Raw genomic sequence first — 19,539 nt, 5'->3', positions numbered from 1 at the left:
AGGACATGTTCAGTGGGTAAAGATGTGTGCGGGGGACATGTGCAGTGGGTAAAGCCGTAGCAGCCAGGCCTCCATCGCGCTCCTCTGCTTCCTCCGTTTCTTCTGCTTCCTCTGCTCCCTCTGTTTCCTCCTTCTGCTTCCTCTTCTTCCTCCTCTTCCTCTGCTTCTTCTGTTTCCTTTTCTTCCTCTTCTTCCTCCTCTTCCTCTGCTTCTTCTGCTTCCTCTTCTTCCTCCTCTTGCTCCTCTTCGTCTTCTTCCTCTGCTCCCTCTGTTTCCTCCTTCTGCTTCCTCTTCTTCCTCCTCTTCCTCTGCTTCCTCTGTTTCCTCTTCTTGCTCCTCTTCCTCCTCTTCCTCTGCTTCGGCTCGTCATATGGCCGAGCCCGCGTGGTGTTTTTATCTCTCTGGCACCGCCAAGTGCTGAGACAGAGAAGGGTCTGTGGAGTGGAGAGCCCCGCTCGTTTGCTGACAGCACCCTGCAGTAGCAGCATGGTAATTCTGCTCTATCTTTCTTCTGCATCATGTTTACCTAGCAACAAGCATCATCCGCAACCGGCTATCCCATTGGTCATTTGAAAACGCACCGGGGACCAATGGCAGCGCTGTTACTATGGTGCGGCGTGTAGTTGCCGGGTGGAATTTTGCTGCAAGGCACGTGAGACTCCGGGTTTGCTTTCCTCCTCACTCCGGCTTTGTAATCTCCATTGTCTGGTGTTAGCACAGCTCCACGCGCCGCACACTGCACGATCTGGATATGTTTACATGAATATTCTCTCATGTGTTCATCCCGCTCCAAATGTGACAAACAACAGCTGCGGATGAAAACGAATACGGATCCAGTGTGTCCCGATCAGTGTGATTAGTCCGTGTCACACACGCGCTGTACGCGGACGCACCACAACACCTCAAATAATAATAATAATAATATTAATAATATGAATAATAATAATCATAATAATAATGATAATAATGTCATTTTATCGTTTTGGGAGCGCGGTTTGTGTCCAAATGAATGAAGCTTCTATTTTTGGTGCACTGATTAAACCCTGTAACATCTGAAGTCCGTGTGTGTGTGCGTGCGTGCGTGCTGCGGCCACTGGTCCCGGAGCAGGTCATGTGTCTGTGCGTGCACGTGTGTGTGTATGTATATGTGTGTGACTACGTATATATGTGTGTCTCTGTGCCTGATTCTATGTGTGTATATATGTGTGTGTGTGTGTATATATATATGTGTGTGTATGCATATGTGTGTCTCTGTGTGTATGTGTATGCTTCTGTATGTATGTATGCGTGTATGTATATGTATGTATGTGTATATATGTGTCTATGTGTGTACATATGTGTGTGTGTACATATGTGTGTGTGTATATATGTGTATATGTGTTGTATATAAATGTTTATATGTGTATATATATATATATATATGCATGTGTATGTATGTGTCTGTATGTGTGTGTATATATATATGTACATGTGTATATATATGTGTATGTATGTGCATGTTGCAGTAGATTCTGAATTCGTGGTTGACCCCTATTCTGTTCATTGTTGTATATATGTGTATATATATAAATATATATATATATATTTGTGTGTGTGTGTGTGTGTGTATATATATATATATATATATATATATATACACATATATATGCATGTGCATGTTGCAGTAGATTCTGAATTTGTGGCTGACCCTATTCTGTTCGGTGTTGTATATATGTGTTTATATGTATGTGTGTATGTGTATATGTGTGTATGTATATATGTGTGTATGTATATGTGTGTGTATATATGTGTGTATGTATACATATGTGTGTATGTATACATATGTGTGTGTGTGTGTCGCAGTAGATCAGGGACGTGGCTGACCCCTATTCTGTTCGGTGTTGTATTACAGTCACTACTTTTAACTAAAGGAGCTGTGAGAGGAGCGCACTTTTGACGCGTTCGGCTGTTCCCAGGCAGCATTGTGCCTGATTTAGCCGGGATGCTTGGATAGCAACAGCAACAACTTTTAGCCTTGAAAGGTTTGTGAGGGGAAGTGGCACATCTGAGCTGTGAGCATGTGGACCCCCCTCCTGCGCGTCTCCACCCCCGGCCCGTCTGCCTCCCCCCGCACTCTTTTTTACCTGACATCTTCAAACTATTTCCGCGTCATTCCTCCTCGCGCCGTTGGAGGAGACGCCGGGAAACTAAGCCCGCGGCCCCGCCCACCGACCCGCTCGCGAGCCAATGGGGGCGCGGCGCACGGCTTTACGCGGCCAATCGCTGCGCGGCTGCCGTGGCGTCGGGTAGCAACAGAGAGGCGCGTGCTGACGGACCCGGGCGCTTTTCTCCAGTAACACAAGTTTGAGTGTTGATCTGAAGACTCACGCCAACTGGAGCTGCGTCATATTCAGCCTCATTTATTCTGCTCGACTCAGACACAGAAGCAAGAAGCAAGAAGCGCGAACGGAGCCGCTTTTACACCAATGTTACACCGAGCACCACGAGCCCACGGACCAGAACACACAACCACACCACGACACACACCAGAACTCTGTGTGTGTGTGTGTGCGTGTGTGTGTGTGTGTGTGCGTGTGTGTGTGTGTGTGTGCGTGTGTGTGTGTGTGTGTGTGTGGAGCTGGTCTTTCACACTCTTGTCATAATGTGTTTGTAATGAGACACATAAAGAGGATCTGAGTGAATCCTCTGCATATGCACAGCTCCATCTAAAGTTCCAGTATATATATCCTGCTGTTACTATAAATGGAGAGGAGCGGAGAGGTCTGCGTGGAGCGGCAGCAGCTGCGCGCGGAGGGGGGGGTGACACGCGGCTCCGTGGGCTTAAATCTTAAATCATGACTCGTTCGAGGAGCCGGAGCGCGCTTCGTGTTTTAATCGTGGTTAAAAGTGCAAAAGGTGTGTTTACTGCGCGCGGTGTTTGTGTGGCGGCGACGCGCGCAGCCCGGTGACGCGCGCGCCCCCCCCGCTCGCGGACTTGGTACGGTCCTCTGGGTGGGGAGCCGTGCGGGAGCCGTGCGGGAGCCGTTTGGGAGCGCGGCGGCGATTTCGTTTAGAGACGAGTCCGAAAAGGGAACGCGACAAAAACATGATTTCGTCACGTCACTGGAGAAAGTTTGATCCCGAGTGGAAAGGCGAATATTTGGATTAAGTTGTGAAGCAGAAACGCGGTGATTCCACGCGCGTGCGGCGGAAGGAGAGGGACGTCAGGTCGGACACAGCCGGCGTCTCCCGTCAAGCTCAGGATCGAGTCCGGATTGTTGAGTGTTTCCTCCCCGTGGGTCGGAATACGAGCCCCGCTTCGCCCCGTGTCGCTTTTATCCGGGACTAGTTTGAGAGAGGAGCCCACGGTGAGTCCTGCGTGACCGATCCGAGCGCGGGGGACTCCGGAGGATGCAGTTTGGAGTGAGCGGAGGAGTTCTCTGTCCCTGCGCTTAAAGCTTTGGATTTACGCGCTGTTTTGTTGTGGAACAGAAAGCCCGAGCTGCCCCCGCGCAGCCACTGTGGATCTATCTGAAGGAATACTGCGTGAAACTCTGTGTGACGCGGAGCATCGGGACAGTTCACTCTCAGCTCGTGTGGAAATTCTCTTTTTTAATCATGTGGGAGTGCGCTTTTACCCGAGCTGTTTGGAGGAAGAGGAGAGATTGATAAAAGCAGAGCGGAGCTGAGCATGAATCAGTGCGTGTAGTGATTGAAGTCGAACCCCGCGGTACTGCGGCCAGTGCACTGCTCCCCACAAAGTATCAGTAATTGGAACTATTTTTAGTGAGAGGCATGGGGTAAAGGCAGGCAGATGGAACCCTATCTCCCGTTTACTTCCTCTGTTCTGCCCCTTCCATCACTCCTGGCTCTGCCCAATAGGACGCATGCAGGCTGAGGCTGGCTCCCCCTCACCTCCGGGAGGGTCGTGGAAACCAACATTAACCCACAGTCTTAGAGCAACATAAGCTATTTGAGTAACTTGAAATGTTTGAAGTTGTTTTGAAGTTATTTTAAGATTCTAAAAACCGTATAAAATGTGACTACAAAGTAGTCTGCTTTGATAGAGTTTGTAGGAGACGCTTTACACTACCTAGAACACACCAGCAGCGTGAGGTGAGCACACGACCTCAGCAACAGAACGAGGCATCAGAGATGAGACACGATGCCCGGGTCGTACCAAATCTTCTTTTACCCCCCACACCCACAGAGAGCCCCCGTATTTATGTAGTATGAGAGAAGTGTATATGTATGTAGTGCGCCACAGAGTTTACATCCTTTATATTTTTACATCAGAGACTCCAGCTGCCTGTTCACCAGCCTTTGCCTTAGAAACAGTAACGACAAGCTACGAGCCGGAGTAGATGGTGCCTTCGCTAAATAAGTTGAGTTGGATGTACATTTTTGAACTCTGGGAAGAAACAGCTGATGAGGGTTACGTAACACTCTCCAAGCTCTGAGCACAGGACTTTTGTGTTTCCCAACTGGATTGATCAGTTGCCAAGCGTTTCCATGGTGATCACATCATCTGTGGAAGACAAGACTGTGCCCCCCTGCAGGATGGTCCAACCGGACCCTTGGATGACCTCTGGCCTTCTCCGGAAGAACAAGAGTTAGTACCACACTCACACTGACCGCTGTGGGCCTGTTCACATGTCCACTCCGGGCCTGTTCACATGTCCACTCCGGGCCTGTTCACATGTCCGCTCTGGGCCTATCCACATGTCTCTATGTTTAACTCAGGGCCAGGACCCGAGACCCGAGACCTGAGCCCCCAGTGCAACCTTTAACGGGTGCTTGTAATTACGTGACCTACTTGTGCTGACATACCTCTGTCTATAAATAGATTATTATAATACACAGTCGTCTAATTTTAAAACTTTATCTTGAAATCGTCTCGTAACCTCAGTGCCCCACAGCTCGGGCTTCGGGAGTCGCTGCTTCGTACTTTCAGCCGGATTTGGTCAATTATAAATCAAATTTCAAATCACTGATTGAGCCTCGTCCTTCAGAGAAAGTTCAGTTTGTGTTTCGTGGTTCTGTTGTTTGTGTTTTTCGTGGTTTTGTAGTTCTTCTCTTAAACATTATTAGAGCGTTTATAATGTTACATGGGATTATTTTATATTCAAACATCACATTAGGAGTGGATCTGTGGATCAGGAGGCGGTGTGTTCTGTTTTCTGTTTTCTGTGCTCTGTGGCTCCTTCACATCTGCAGTGTTCTTTTAGTGTTTACTCCAGAAAGTGTCATTTGTGTGTCGGCCAATCAGAGGCCAGAGCTGTGAGACTGAGCTCCTGTTTCAGATGAGCTCTTGAGGTGTTCAGAGGTGTTCAGATGAAGATTGACAGAAGTATCAGTAACCTCGGTTAGTTACACCGTAGTAAACTTTTCTTTTTTTCCTGTGGACGCCGGTGGAGCGAGGGCTGACAGCGACTGTAGTTTCTGTGGTTAACGCTTAATAAAAGTAAATGACGGAGAAGGACAAACCACGCGGAGCTTCAAATCGTTCCGGATGCGTTCGCGCCCGAAATTAGGTCAGTGCGACTAAACAAAACAAACCTGGAGCACAATGACAGAAAATAATTTCCATTGTGCGCTTCTCTCAGCGACACTAGAGCCTTTTAAAGCGACGTTCCCACTCCGAGCGCAGGCAGACGGAGACCAAACCAAAACCCAAAACCCACCGAAAGACCCATGTCCTCGTGACCTTTGACCTACATCATGTGCCACAAAATTTATTAACGAAGCTGCACAGTTCATGTGATTGTGGAAGTCGCTGGAGTCGTCGTCTTTCAGGTTGTGTTGATTTTGTGCGGGGTTTTCTACAGGAACTATAAAATGTTTTAAAGCCTCCAGAGAATCGGTGCAGTGACGTGAACGTTTAACACAAATAACTCCACTTAACTTCGTGTTTCAGCTTAGAAACTTTTCCCGTATTCTCGTTTCCCACAAAGGAAGGTTTAGGTTTAGGTTTAGGCGCGAAAGTGGGCGAGGCCAAATAAGGTCACAGCTCTTCGTCACTAAAACGTGAGCGAGTCCAAATAAATAAAGAGACAGGTGAGAATCTGCTGCATTTGACTCCACAATTTTCCAACTCTGAAGTCGTCAAACCAGATTCTTTTGTCATTTTTGATCAATATTCTGACTTAAATGTCCAAAATACGACAAATAATCCACAGGTGTCAGATTAGAACTATAGAAGACAGTAACACCTGTGTATTCTGAATGACATTTTGCTGAGTGATCACATCGTAAAAGTGACACTTTGCAGAAACATGAAGCTAACTGAAGCACTGCTCTGTCTGAAGTTTACTTTACTCAGAGCTTTAATTTAACAAAAAGAACGGACCGACCTGAGCTGGAATCGCGACAACCAACAAAACCAAACTCCTGATCTGAAAACGTGCTCTTTAAATCGCTTTTCTCCCGAGTCATGAAAGTTTTTCCTGTCGGTGTTTGCAAACGTTCGCGTCGCGTCGCCACGGTAACGGCTGAACGTTCCGCCAACAGAGAAGCAGGAGACGTAGAACACCCCCAGTTTGATGTTTTATAGGAGTAACCGACAGACACTGGGCACTATTTTTGTCCGGAGCGATGAGGAGGAGGGAGAGCGGCGTGGAAACAGCAGCTCGGGACCAACAGTTTAGGCCAAAAGGAGTAAAAAAAATATAAATACAGTCGTAGAATCTCGTTAATTTTACTTCAAACTTTCTGAATAAGTGAAAATCGGGCTGTTTGAATCGACACTTTTTGTAGTAACGTAAACATTTTCTTAAGCACACGTGTTCCCTTTTATACTTCAGTGTTTCTGTCAGTTCTCAGTTGAAATTCGAGTCCTAAAAGCTGCACCGTGTAACTTTTTCTGCTTGTTTCTATGGAGATGTTAGTGCTTTGTTTAGAATGTTCCACAGTGTTACATTAAACAGCTCGACTTTTTACGTTTATTCAATCACAGGTGACTCAAAAATACCTCGAAAAAAACAGACGTTCTGACTGTGAGCGGGGTCGCCTCTCCACAGATCTGACCTGGAACTGTGTCTGGTTTGGTCTCAGTGAACACAGAAAGGTTTAATGCTGTACTGAGGGATATTTCAGCCAAAGTAACACAATAGAGAGAGTCAACAAACAGAAACTGTAAACAAGGGGTCGTTTTAGTGTTAGTTTCAGTTTCAGTTTTAGTTTCAATATTAGTCTCAGTTTTAGTTTCAGTATTAATTTCAGAGTAGTTTCAGTTTAAGTGTAATTTGAGTGTAGTTTCAGTGTTAGTTTCATTGTAGTTTAAGTTGAGTTTGTCTTAATTTCAGTGCACTTTCAGTGTAGTTTCAGTGTAGTTTTGGTGTAATTTTAGTGTAGTTTCAGTGTAGTTTTGGTGTAATTTTAGTGTAGTTTCATTGTAGTGTAGTTTTGTAGTTTCGGTGTAATTTCATTGTAGTTTCAGAGTCATTTTAGTGTAGTTTAAGTGTAGTTCCAGTATTAGTTTCAGTGTAGTTTCATTGTAGTTTCAGTGTTAGTTTTGGTGTAGTTTCAGTGTAGTTAGCTCCCCCTTCAGGCAGATATAAGGCAGCATCCACCAGCGTTTGACCAAAACTCAAACTTTTGTCCAGTCGCAGAATTTAAATTTTCTTTTTCTGTGGAGTAACGATGCTGTATCAGACGATGCTGCTGTTGAAATATCTAAATCGGCCTGAGAGTGAAGAGGGACCCGAACCCGGAGACTCAGTCCAGGACCCAGACTCCACTAAGACACGGCAACAAGTGTTCTGTCCCGAGCGAAGCATCTGTGACTGTGTACTGTCAGATATCGAAAGGAAATAATGCAGTGTTTAAAAAAATAAACACTGTGGTAATAATTAGGAGTGTAACAATATCCAAGTCTCTCGATACGATATTTTCACGATGTACATCTCACGGTATGATATTTATTGCGATATTTTGTGGAGGCTAAACAGATAAAACTGTGAATATTCTAACACTTTTAACTCTTAGTTCTTTGGATTAAGTCTTAAAAAAGTAGAACTGTTGTTTCTTCTTGTCGTCTGCACTGAAATGGAGCAAAGGATCATGGTCTATGTAGTTCTTTATCTTTTTTAACTATTGCTGCATCATAACTCTTCATTTAACCAAAAGGACGTGTGATTTGATAAATTGTGATGGTCCACGATATTATTGAGAGAACTTTGACAATGCAGTATCACAGTGTTTTGGTTATTTTACATCTCTAGTAATAATGTTTTTTTACAGTTCCATCATTGAAGTGTGAGAGTAGAAGTTCATCCCTTTGGTTCTGTGGCTCTGTGTGTTTTAAAAAAGTAAAAGAAACTAAAGAAACTGTGACTAAACAAAGTAATTTCATTTTATTTAAGTAGAATAACTTAAGGGACCTGGGCCAGAGTCTGAACTTGCACAAAGAGGCTTCAGAACCTCCAGAGCTCCTGCAGAGGCTGCACTAGCACTGACTCATGATGCTGCAGGTGTTGGGGTTTAGAGAGAAACCGTTCAGATCAGAGAGACACGTTTTAGATTTAAACTCACTGGATTTCAGCTTTGAACCTGCAACCCAAACGAGAGAGTCATGTGAGGCTCGTTCTGCGTTCTGATTGGATAAAGAACCAAAACATCGACTTAACCAAATGTTTTTGAATAAATCAGCCTTACGTTGTTATGAATGAAAACTGTATTTGTTTATCTCAGATCTTTAGACAAACGCCGAGCTGCATCGTGGAGCTTCGTTACATCTCATTTTCTTTGTCTTGATTTGATTTTTGATTTGATTTGTTTTTATTTCAAGTTTGTGCCAAGACAGAAAAATGATCAAATACAAACTACATAAACATTATAAACAACAAACACATTTCTCGAAAAGTGAGTGAGAAGAAGAAAAAAAAACTTATATTACCCCAAACCTGTTCATGACAGAATCCCAAAAATGTAAAACTGATGTGGCTGCTCCTGAACACTGATGACAAAACTTTACAAATTTCCCAATTTCTTTCTTTTTTTCTTGTATTGTGCAGTATTATGGTCGTACAAATTAATAATAATGATAAAGAAGGAACAGAAGTTTCTGGTTGGTCTAGACTCTAGCTGCAGGTCTGGACTCATTTATTTAGTTTAGTTTTAGTTTTTCGTCTGAAACACAAACATTTAAATCGTCAAAACAGTGAAAATGTCAAATGTGTCGCACAAACGAGTTTCCAGCAACAAAACTGTAGCTGCAACAAAATAATTTAGTAAAATAAACCAAAAAATATTCTTGGCAATATATCGATACAGCAGCCCAAGATATCAATACTGTATCACTTTAAACGATACGATATTTTGATATTTTTGTACACTTCTAATTTGAATGTTTCTAAATATTATAAAACATTTCTCTTTTCTGTAATTGACAAAATGTTTTTTACAGTAACCGGTACTATTACATCGATTACAGAGCAGAGTTTGATATCGACTGAACCGATATCAACTGAACCCGTCCAATCCATCAAACTTTTCGATATCAATGCCGATATCCAACACTAGTATCATATCAGTGCATCACAAACTTTATTAATGCAGAAGAGAAATGATTTGGACACAGGAGCTCACACATCACAATATAATATCATAATAAATATATAATGGGGCTGTGCAAAAATATCAAAATATTAATATATCGTGTCACTTAATCTGCTGATACAGTATTGATAACGTCGGATGCTGGATCGATAAATGATATAATTTACTTAATTATTTAGTTCCAGCTACAGTTTTGTTGCTGGAAACTCGTTTATGCGACACATTTGACATTTTTGCTGTTGAACTTTGCACAAGAAGTGATTTAACAAAGATTTTAAGTGTCAAAGCCACGATTTAGTCTTTATTTTTTATTGAATCGTATCATATCAAATCGAAAGCTCAATGTATCGAGATATTTAACGTATCATCAACTTCTTAACGATACTCAGCCTTAATAACAAAGAGTAAAAAAAATATTTAAAAAAGGTAATAAACTTAAATAAGTATCGATAAATTAAATAAATGTGCCGTGAGTAAAAGACAAATACGTCACATAAACCGAGTACATCACAGTTCGAGTCGGAGCCGCTCGCGCCGACATGAACATTCTGTCCCGTTCACTTTAAAAGCACAAAATAAAACATTAATCTGGACGTTTGCGGCGGCGCGGACACACGGACACACGGACGCGCAGACGTTTATGTTTTTATTACATAAGTACAAACGCTCGGTGTGGAACGTCCAGCTCGGCTGCTCCAGTCTGTGGAGCTGAGCTTTTATTGTCAAACTCTTGTGTTCTGGAGCTTTATCGTCCATCGTAATGTTTAGATTTTAGAAATGTTTATTGTGTAGTAGTATGAGAGTTAAATGTGCACAGAACAGAACAGAGCTGCACATACTGATGTTTTGTACGGAGGCTTCGGAGTGACTCTTGGGTGATGTTTGGAGACTTGCTCTGCTACTGAAAAAGCTCTGGAGCTAATGTTTAGATTGGACAAAGGTTTTAGAACGACGACGGAGATGGTTCTAACGGAAATGTCATGTTTTGTAGAACTATCTGCTAATGTTAAAATGAAACTGATGTTTTGTTTATGTTTTTATTAGTACAGAGCAGCTGCAGGGTCTTAAAAGTCTTACAAAGGTTTTAAATTTCATGGTCCTAAATTAAGGTCTTAAAAAGTCTTAAATTCTGTTGTCCAAGTCTTATTTTTTCACAAAGGTCTTAAATTTTATTAGTCTATTTTTTTGTAAACTCAGCCAGGATGTAGTGTGATGTTTAACTGAAGGAGGAATAAAAAAAAAACAACGTAATCACGTAACATAAATGAACGTCTAATTTGGAGTTTGCGCAAACAATACTTGGGTTTGTGGCGTCGGTGGAAATGAGTAAAACGATCAGTCGAGTTGAGGAAGTCGTTGGATGGATCTTGGGGAAGTGTCGGTTTAATCCACAGAGACTCTTAGATTCTAGATAAAGTTCCTGTAGATGTTTGGTCTTTATTAGAATTGGATCTGGTGTTTTTCGTCACATAATTGGTGCGATCTTGGTCTTAATTTTCATTTAAATGGTCTTAAAAAAGTCAAACCTGGGAAACCCTGTAGTAACTGTAACTGTAAATGTATTAAACTTCACGCTGGAACTGTTAGTGCTGTGTTTTTCTTTACTGTTTACAAGTCATTTATGTTTTATAATATTTCAAACATTTGTTGCTTATTTGAGAATATTTTATTGATCTTATTAGTACCATTATTACCAAGCAGCACTTTGCATTTATTTTATTTTCCCGTTTGTATGGACGTAACAATAACAGAAATATCATATCGTCAAAGTTCTCACAATAATATCGTGAACCATCACAATATATCGAATCACAAAATGAAGAGTTCTGGTGCAGCAACAGCTAAAATAACACAGAGGAACTACATAGACCATGATGCTTTGCTCCATTTCAGTGCAGACGACAAGAAGAAATAACAGTTCTGACACTTTTAAGTCTTGTCAAGGAATTTTAAGAGGAAAAAGTTGAACATTCACAGTTTTATCTGTTTAGTCTCCACAAAATATCACAATAAATACCGTTCCATGAGGTGTATATTGTGAAAATATCGTACAGAGAGACTTGGATATCGTTACATCTTTAATCATGAGCTTTTCCACGATATCGCAATAAATACCGTATCGTGAGACTTGAATATCGTTCCATCCCTGTCCGTTTGTATAATGTTAAAACAAATTATTGGTTTAATAAAAACACAAATGGTTTCACATTTTGTTCCCAAACTGAACCGAAAATGAACCAAATCGTGATTTTTGTGCCGTTACACCCCAAGTTTTTATTGTTGTTTTCTTGTTACTACATGGAAACCCGGAGTTATAAAACTACAGAAATCGCTTTGTCATGTCGTTATGTTGAGCTGTTAAAAACAAAGAACGACCCATGTGCGATTTTTCATGCCTGATACAGTTTGTTTAGAATCCAGAATTTGACGATATTTTTGTGCCGATATGTTGGACCGATTTACAAAATATTTCTCACATTAACTCATCCACAGACTTCTTTTACTCCAAACTGTGTAGAGTTCAGTGTCACATTTTGCAGAAACTCTTCAGACAAAGTCTCATACAGATGTTTTTTAGGCTGCTGGTTAAATATCGGCCTCAGCTGGAGATTTATGGCCGATACCTGGTACTCTAAAAAGGGTAAATATCGGTGTGTCTCTGTTTGTGTGATGTGGTCATGAGGACAGACTGACAGACTCTAAAACACGTGGAAATGACACTTCTGTTTGTGTAGAAGTGCGTCTGCTGGATCTAGTTTGTGCTTCTTTACTTTGATTTGCCGCACTTGGCCCAGTCAGGTTTGTGGAGATGCGAGCTCGCTCACAGTAAAGTCAGGACACCGTGTTCTGAGTTCTGTCTTGAGAGTTTTGAGCCGTGTTCTAATGTTGTTTCCTTGTCAAAAAACAGAGCTGGAGTTGTGTTTTGTTTCATCCACTCATGTTTCTGTTTACATCCTCAAACCTCCAAACGCTCTGCTCCACCTTGTGATGTCATGAAGTGGTAGTTTTGAAGTGAACAGCTCCTTTTCCCGTTAGTTCAGTCAAGATTGGTCAAGAAATTCCAGGACTGAACTGATCTAAATGATTCTAGTGAAGGTGTGTGGAAGTTTGTTTGCTTTTTCAGTTTGAGAGAAGAGCTCAGAGTAAATGTGCAGCGTTTGTGTTTTAAACGTGTGAATGAAACAAAAACAACAACACATCTCCAGGTTTGTGTTTGTGTTTGTGACGAGGAAACGACACTAGAACAAACCTCAGAACAGTGTCATGAAGAACCGTTTAAGTGTGACGTCACTTCCGGGTCCGTCAGCTGAATGAAAACAAAGAACATGTCACAGTTTCCTCTTTTTAACAGCGGCACTTCTCGTGTTAAAGAGACACGGCGGCTGTTTAAAGTTACACGGTCAGAAGTTCAGATCAGGAAGTGGAACGGTGTCTGAGTTCTTTTAGATTATTACGACTTTATCTCTATATTTAATACAGTTTGTGGTTCAAAACTTTAGGGCTGAATAACATTAAGAAGTTGCCGATACGATACATAAACTCGGTACAGTGCACTTCCGATTAAATACGATTCATTTCAAATCTTTTCGAAATGAAAAAATAAACTCTAAATTGTGGCTGTGACAGACTGCAGGGCCTAATCAGAGCAGCCTTAAAAGTCTTAAAAAGGTCTTAAATTTCATGTTCCTAAATTAAGGCCTGTAAAAGTCTTAAATTGCTTTGTCTAAGTCTTATTTTTTTCACAAAGGTCTTAAATTTCATGCTCTTTAATTAAGGTCTGTAAAAGTCTTAAATTCTGTTGTCCAGGTCTTATTTTTTTCACAAAAGTCTTAAATTTCTTTGGCCTATTTTTTTGTAAACTCAACCAGGCTACAGGGCAATTTTAAAGGAAGAAAAAAAAAAAAAAAAAAACGTGAAATCACATAACGGGATGATTAACGGGATTTGGAGTTTGCACAAACAATACTTAGTTTGTCTTGTTAGAATGTTTTAAATGAATTTTTGGCCGTTTTACAAGCGAAGCATCCGACTATAAACGAGTTCTGAATGAGATTTTGTATTTAGATTTTAGTATTTTTTGTTATTTAAAGCAAAGTGGGTAATGGCGATTATTAGATTAGATTATTATTAGATCTGGTGTTTTTCACCCGTGTATTTTTCATTTAATTGGTCTCAAAAAGGTCTTTAAAAAGTCTTAAATTTGGGGCAGTCAAACCTGGAGATACTCTGTTAATGCTCAACTCGGCTTTTTTTGCGAGGTCGTTCACATTTCCAGTTAAACGTGACTTGTGTGTGATCTCCAGTGTGAACTTTAAACGCCCCAAAAGTGTCTCACGTTTATAGAAGTCGCCTAAACTCTGAGCTCGTCTCTCTTAAAATCTGGTCCAGTTGTTGGTAAAATGTTGAGGTCACACGTCCACGGCCGCTTCGTTTGTTTGAGTCTTTATCCTCCTTGTGTTTTCTCGCAGGATCTTTATTTTTCGTTGACGTTGGAGCCAGGACCGGTTCCTATAAGACTCCTCCAATTTGTCCTGAACACAGCGATCCCCAAAAATATGAATGAACTCTCTAACCTCGCTTTCCAAACTCCATCGACGAGACTCTGAGTCTGACGTGTCGGTGGATGAATGTGACCTGACCGTTCAGACTGAAGTCACATGTCCAAAAAATCAGATCTGTTTGGGTTTTAGGAGCACAGATCCAAGTGTCCTTAAAAGTGTCATTAAAAGATCAGATACCGGAGCAAAGGGGCCAAAAAATCAGATTTGCGTCACTTCAGACTGAACGAAGTGACACTAAAAGTCTTTGTTAAATCGCTGCTTCTTGTGCAAAGTTCATATGAAACACAAACATTTTAATCCTCAAATCAGTGAAAATGTCAAATGTGTCGCATAAACGAGTTTCCAGGAACAAAACTATAGCGCTGTAACAAAATAATCGAGTAAAATAAACAAAAAAATACAGCAGCCCACGATATCGATGCTGTTTTGAAGTTCCGAACTGTAACTGTTTCTTGTTTGAGGAATAAAGACCAAAACCAAAGCTGTGAAGTTTCCAGTTTGGACCCGGAAGTCAAACCGTTACTTACTTCCTCGGGTCCGCATGTATGTCCGTGGCAGAATGTTCAGCAGTTACCGCGGCGACGCAAACGCAAACCTGATGAGAAGAGTTTTAATATCGTCTGTAAACTGCGGTCGGTGCGAGTGTCCGGGGTTCTGTTCGGGAGTTTGATTTTCGACAAAAAAAAAACGTGAGTCTAACTTGAGTCACGGAGCTTCTGACAGAGCAGTGCCTCCAGTTAGCGTCACCTTCAGTAGTTACTTAGATTTGCTGTAACGATCGGGTGCAGATTTGTGACCTGGTTTATGGTTCAGATGTTTGAAATTACGGGAACTGTCCACGTGAAACAAAAACTGACACAAAGTTCAGCGTCGTTTTTAAAATAATCGCTTTTCTGACTCAGTATTTGACTCGTTTTTATTGTGTTGTGTTCATTTTTACACTTGTTTTTCCAATTTTTTTTGTGTCATGTCGTGTTTTCTTTGAGCTGTTTGTCGCGGTCGTCAGGTGATTTCACGATAACATTTACTTATAATTATTTGCGATGTAACAATAACCGAAACATCGTCATATCGAAACGTCAAAAGTCTCAGTAATAATATCGTGGATCGTCACATTATGTCGAATCACAAGTTTCTTTGCTTATTTTCTTTGTTTTTTGCAGCGTCAGCCAAAAAAGCCGAGGGAACTACACAGACCATGATCCTTTGCTCCATTTCAGCACAGAAATTATGTTATTAAAGCAGTTTTAGGTCTTAGTTCTTTGGATTATGACAGATTTTCGTACTTGTAGAAGAGTTTGTTGTGCAGTTACAGTTGGACGTTTACATGATGATTTTTAATTCTGAATAAATTGTTCTGAATTAAATAGTTCCGTGTAAATAATCATGTTGAATTGTTGTTTGGTGTTAAACTGGTGAAATGTTTTTTATTTCATGTGTGTGAGCGTCTGGGGGGAGGTTCTGATTGGACAGAGACACCAACAGATTTATGTCGACTTCAGCTGCTCCCGACTTTTCTATCGTCTGGTTTGTGGTTCCTCCACGGACACAAACACCGTCCAGACTTTTTGAAGCCGCAGTGGTTCTGATGATAATTGTTGTGCAGCGGCTGGAGAATTGTCTCATCACACTTAAAGTCGGCGACACTGCGAATTTTTGAGACGATTTTTCACTCGTGCGACTGTTTTCGGGATCAGGCCGAGTTTTGGCTTCATCTTCGTGTAGTTTACGTGAGATAAAAAGAACCAATTAGTCCCTCAGGAGCAGCTCCCGATCAGCAATCAGCAAGAAAATCAAACCTTTTTAAAATCCAGTCGCCTCTCGTGAGGGTTTCACTGTCGAAGTCGTTCAGTGTGAGAACATGAATCTTTTAAACCCTGAGATTTGGTCGAACAGTTCAGGTGAGACTGAGCGAAACCATCGAAAACATCACACGGCGTAACGTCCGACTTTCCATCTGTGAGCTGAGGAGGAGAAGGAGGAAGAAGACAAAAGCTCAGTCCACTCCCGCATCCCGCTCACAAATCCAAAGAGACGTGGATCAAAGTCCCGAGACACGACTGGTGGAGCCGGATCGTCCGGATCGACGCGTCAGAAGGACGACACGACGAGCATGAAGCACCAGCAGCATTTTTAACAAGAAGAAACAACAAACAGGATCCAGGAACCAGATTCATTCAGCGAAAAAATCTGAAGAAACCAAACACTTACTTCACTATTAAGATGAATCGTTAAGAATTAAGTGTTTACATGGACTTTTTAAAGTGGAATTCAGTTTTATTCAGAATTAAATCTCATGTGAACGTTCGTTGTCGTTGTTTGGTTTTGGGGTGAAGTGGATCAGTCGGTGAAGTGTTGATCCTCTGAGTAGAAGGTTTATGGTTCCAGTCCAGCTCTTGACATAAAAGTGAATGCTGTTGTTGTTGTTGTGTCCTTGGGCAAGATTTTAAAATGTTACATCGGGTTCTTCATCTTGTTTTCAGGTTTGTTTTCGAGCTCTGAGACACTTGATTCTCATCTAGAGGTCGTTTATTTGAAAAGAACTTGTGTCTATGCAGCGATATCATTTTACTTGACATCATTTTACTATTTTTACGTCATTTTCTGATCGATTTAAGTGTTTAGATCTTACATTTTTGCCAAACTTTTTTCCAGAGTTTGTTGTGAGTGTTTCTTGATGTAAAACGCTTTGAGTCCTGAAGAAAGAAAAGTGATCTTTGCCCCTCGTGTTGTCGTGTGATTCTCCTGTTTTGGTGTTTGTTTGTGTGTTTGTTTGTGTGTCGGGGTCGTGATCGAGCTTCAATTTGAGTTTTTCCTGAGTTTCTCGTGAACCTGCAGATGTGACGGACACAAACAGCAGTATGTGAAAACTAGAAATGTGTTTACGCCGTGAACAGTTGAAATTAATATTGGAGGTTTTTTTTTTGTGGAGTTTTGTCTGTATGAAGAGTTTTGAGGTGTTAAAGGTGGAATGAAAAACTTCTGTGACTCATTAAGATTCAAACTAAAGACTAAAGAGCTTCATTCTGCTGTTTGTTTATTACAGTTTGTGTTTTTGTAGATTTAAAACAGTTTTTAAATCTGCTCTGGAGTTTCGTGTCAGTTGCATAAATTAGTTTGAACTTTATTGTTTATTGTCGATATTTACTTGAGTCGTGTCCCTCACAGGAGTTTTCTGTGTGTTTTGTTTAAAGTGTCTCATGTTCTGTCCACACGTCTGTGAAGGACGTGCTGCATCAGGATGTGCTCCGTTAGGCTGCCGCTGCTGGTCACAAGAGCTTCACTTTGTGTTTGCTCTGATGATGAAGCTTTGACTGTAAAATAAAACTAAAGCAGGACGTGAAGGGCCCCGAGCGGACAGAGCCCAGGGGCCCGTGGGCACAGGGCAGACGGGGCCGCTGGTGCCCACAGGTGCCCGCTGCAGCCTGGAGGAACCTGCTGGTGCCCTCTGGAGCCTTCTGGCACCCACTAGCCCCTAGAGGAGCCCACCAGTGCCCCCCGGGTGCTGGTGGATCCTGCTAGTGCCCCCCGGGTGCCAGAGGAGCCCACTGGTGCCCTCAGGTGCCCGCTGGGTGCAGGAGGAGGGCTCTGGTGCCCTCGGGTGCCCGCTGGGTGCAGGAGGAGGGCTGTGGTGCCCTCGGGTGCCCGCTGGGTGCAGGAGGAGGGCTGTGGTGCCCTCGGGTGCCCGGCGGGTGCTGGGGTTGCTAGGGAAGACTTGGTGAGAGCTGCGATTGGAGCTTGTAGCTGAGCAGCAGCGGCAGAAGAGCCGGAGCCTGTGACTCTGGCCGTGCTGAGGCAGCACTCAGTTTATTTATAGACTCTGGCCAGACACCCTTAGATACCAGCAGCCAATCAGCTCGCACCGAGGAAGGAGGGGCAGCCAATCACAGCGCAGCAAACATTATGCCAGAGTCAGGAAGTGCTGAGAGTCCAGGAGGATCTTAAAGGGACCTCGTCCTCCTCCTCCATGTCCTCCTCCTCCTCTTCCTCTCTGTGTGTGTGTGTCCTCCTCTTCCTCTCTGTGTGTGTGTGTCCTCCTCTTCCTCTCTGTGTGTGTGTGTGTCCTCCTCTTCCTCTCTGTGTGTGTGTGTGTGTCCTCCTCTTCCTCTCTGTGTGTGTCTGTGTGTGTGTGTCCTCTTCCTCTGTGTGTGTGTGTGTGTGTCCTCCTCTTCCTCTCTCTGTGTGTGTGTGTGTGTCCTCCTCCTCTTCCTCTCTCTGTGTGTGTGTGTGTGTGTGTGTCCTCCTCTTCCTCTCTGTGTGTGTCTGTGTGTGTCCTCCTCCACATGTGTCCTTCTCTATGTGAAAGTCCAGGAGGATCTTAAAGGAACCATGTCCTCCTCCTTTGTGTCCTCCTCCTCTACATGTGTCCTCCACTGTGTGTGTGTGTGTGTGTGTGTGTGTGTCCTCCTCTACATGTGTCCTCCACTGTGTGTGTGTGTGTGTTGTGTGTCCTCCTCTACATGTGTCCTCCACTGTGTGTGTGTGTGTGTGTGTGTCCTCCTCTACATGTGAGAGTCCAGGAGGATCTTAAAGGGACAGTGTCCTCCTCCTGTATATGTGTCCTCCTCTGTGTGTCCCTGTCTCTGTGTGTCCTGGTTTTGGTGTAATAATAATAATAAGAAGAAGAAATAATAATAATATGATTTATTGGACAATATAAAATTGTATTTTTGAAAATTTCTTCTGGAGTTTTTATAATTGTTACAAAACACATTTTTACCACAGACTCTTTGTGTTTTCAGTATTTTCAGTCTTGGTATCGGTTCTTATCGGGAATCAGCAGATACTTAAACCCAAAGTATTGACATCGGTATTGGAACAGGAAAAGCTGCATCTGTGCGTCTCTAGTCTCCTGTCTCCTGTCTCCTCCTCTGTCTCCTCCTCTGTCTCCTCTGTCTCCTGTCTCCTCCTCTGTCTCCTCCTCTGTCTCCTGTGTCCTCCTCTGTCTCCTGTGTCCTCCTCTGTCTCCTGTGTCCTCTCTGTCTCCTCCTCTGTGTCCTCCTTTGTCTCTCCTCTCCTCCTCTGTCTCCTCCTCTGTCTCCTGTGTCCTCCTCTGTCTCCTGTGTCCTCCTCTGTCTCCTGTGTCCTCCTCTGTCTCCTGTGTCCTCCTCTGTCTCCTCCTCTGTGTCCTCCTTTGTCTCCTCCTCTGTCTCCTCCTCTGTCTCCTGTGTCCTCCTCTGTCTCCTCCTCTGTCTCCTGTGTCCTCCTCTGTCTCCTCCTCTGTCTCCTGTCTCCTCCTCTGTCTCCTGTCTCCTCCTCTGTCTCCTGTGTCCTCCTCTGTCTCCTGTGTCCTCCTCTGTCTCCTCCTCTGTGTCCTCCTTTGTCTCCTCCTCTGTCTCCTCCTCTGTCTCCTGTGTCCTCCTCTGTCTCCTGTCTCCTCCTCTGTCTCCAGTGTGTCCACGTCTCTGTGCGTGTCCTGTTTTGTCTTCCGTGTCCCTGG

The 19,539-nt window shown here is 42.9% G+C and overlaps 2 protein-coding genes across 3 annotated transcripts in view; one reads left to right on the top strand and one right to left on the bottom strand.

Moving 5' to 3' along the window:
* The window catches only part of dnase2 (deoxyribonuclease II, lysosomal), a 167,196-nt gene extending 157,037 nt beyond the window's left edge, over positions 1 to 10,159 (bottom strand). The window contains 1 exon segment of the mRNA XM_055163611.1: positions 10,152 to 10,159. The gene's annotated coding sequence lies outside the window, so the exon portion shown is untranslated.
* dyrk1b (dual-specificity tyrosine-(Y)-phosphorylation regulated kinase 1B) overlaps positions 1 to 19,539 on the top strand; it is a 61,671-nt gene that overhangs the window by 17,280 nt on the left and 24,852 nt on the right. Inside the window, exon 1 of one of the 2 annotated variants that reach the window (XM_055163597.1) lies at positions 2,946 to 4,591. The exons of the other annotated variant lie outside the window; for it this stretch is intronic. Coding sequence (XP_055019572.1) covers positions 4,492 to 4,591 — 100 coding nt within the window. The 5' untranslated portion in view covers positions 2,946 to 4,491. Of the gene's footprint in view, positions 1 to 2,945; positions 4,592 to 19,539 lie in introns of those variants that run through there. 2 annotated transcript variants of the gene reach the window in all.

Source organism: Boleophthalmus pectinirostris, unplaced genomic scaffold (genome assembly GCF_026225935.1).
Source record: "Boleophthalmus pectinirostris isolate CB_2022bp ecotype Guang Dong unplaced genomic scaffold, ASM2622593v1 HiC_scaffold_6, whole genome shotgun sequence".
NCBI lineage: Eukaryota > Metazoa > Chordata > Actinopteri > Gobiiformes > Gobiidae > Boleophthalmus > Boleophthalmus pectinirostris.
Note: the sequence above shows the minus strand (reverse complement) of the source record. Positions and strands in the feature narration are given on the sequence as shown.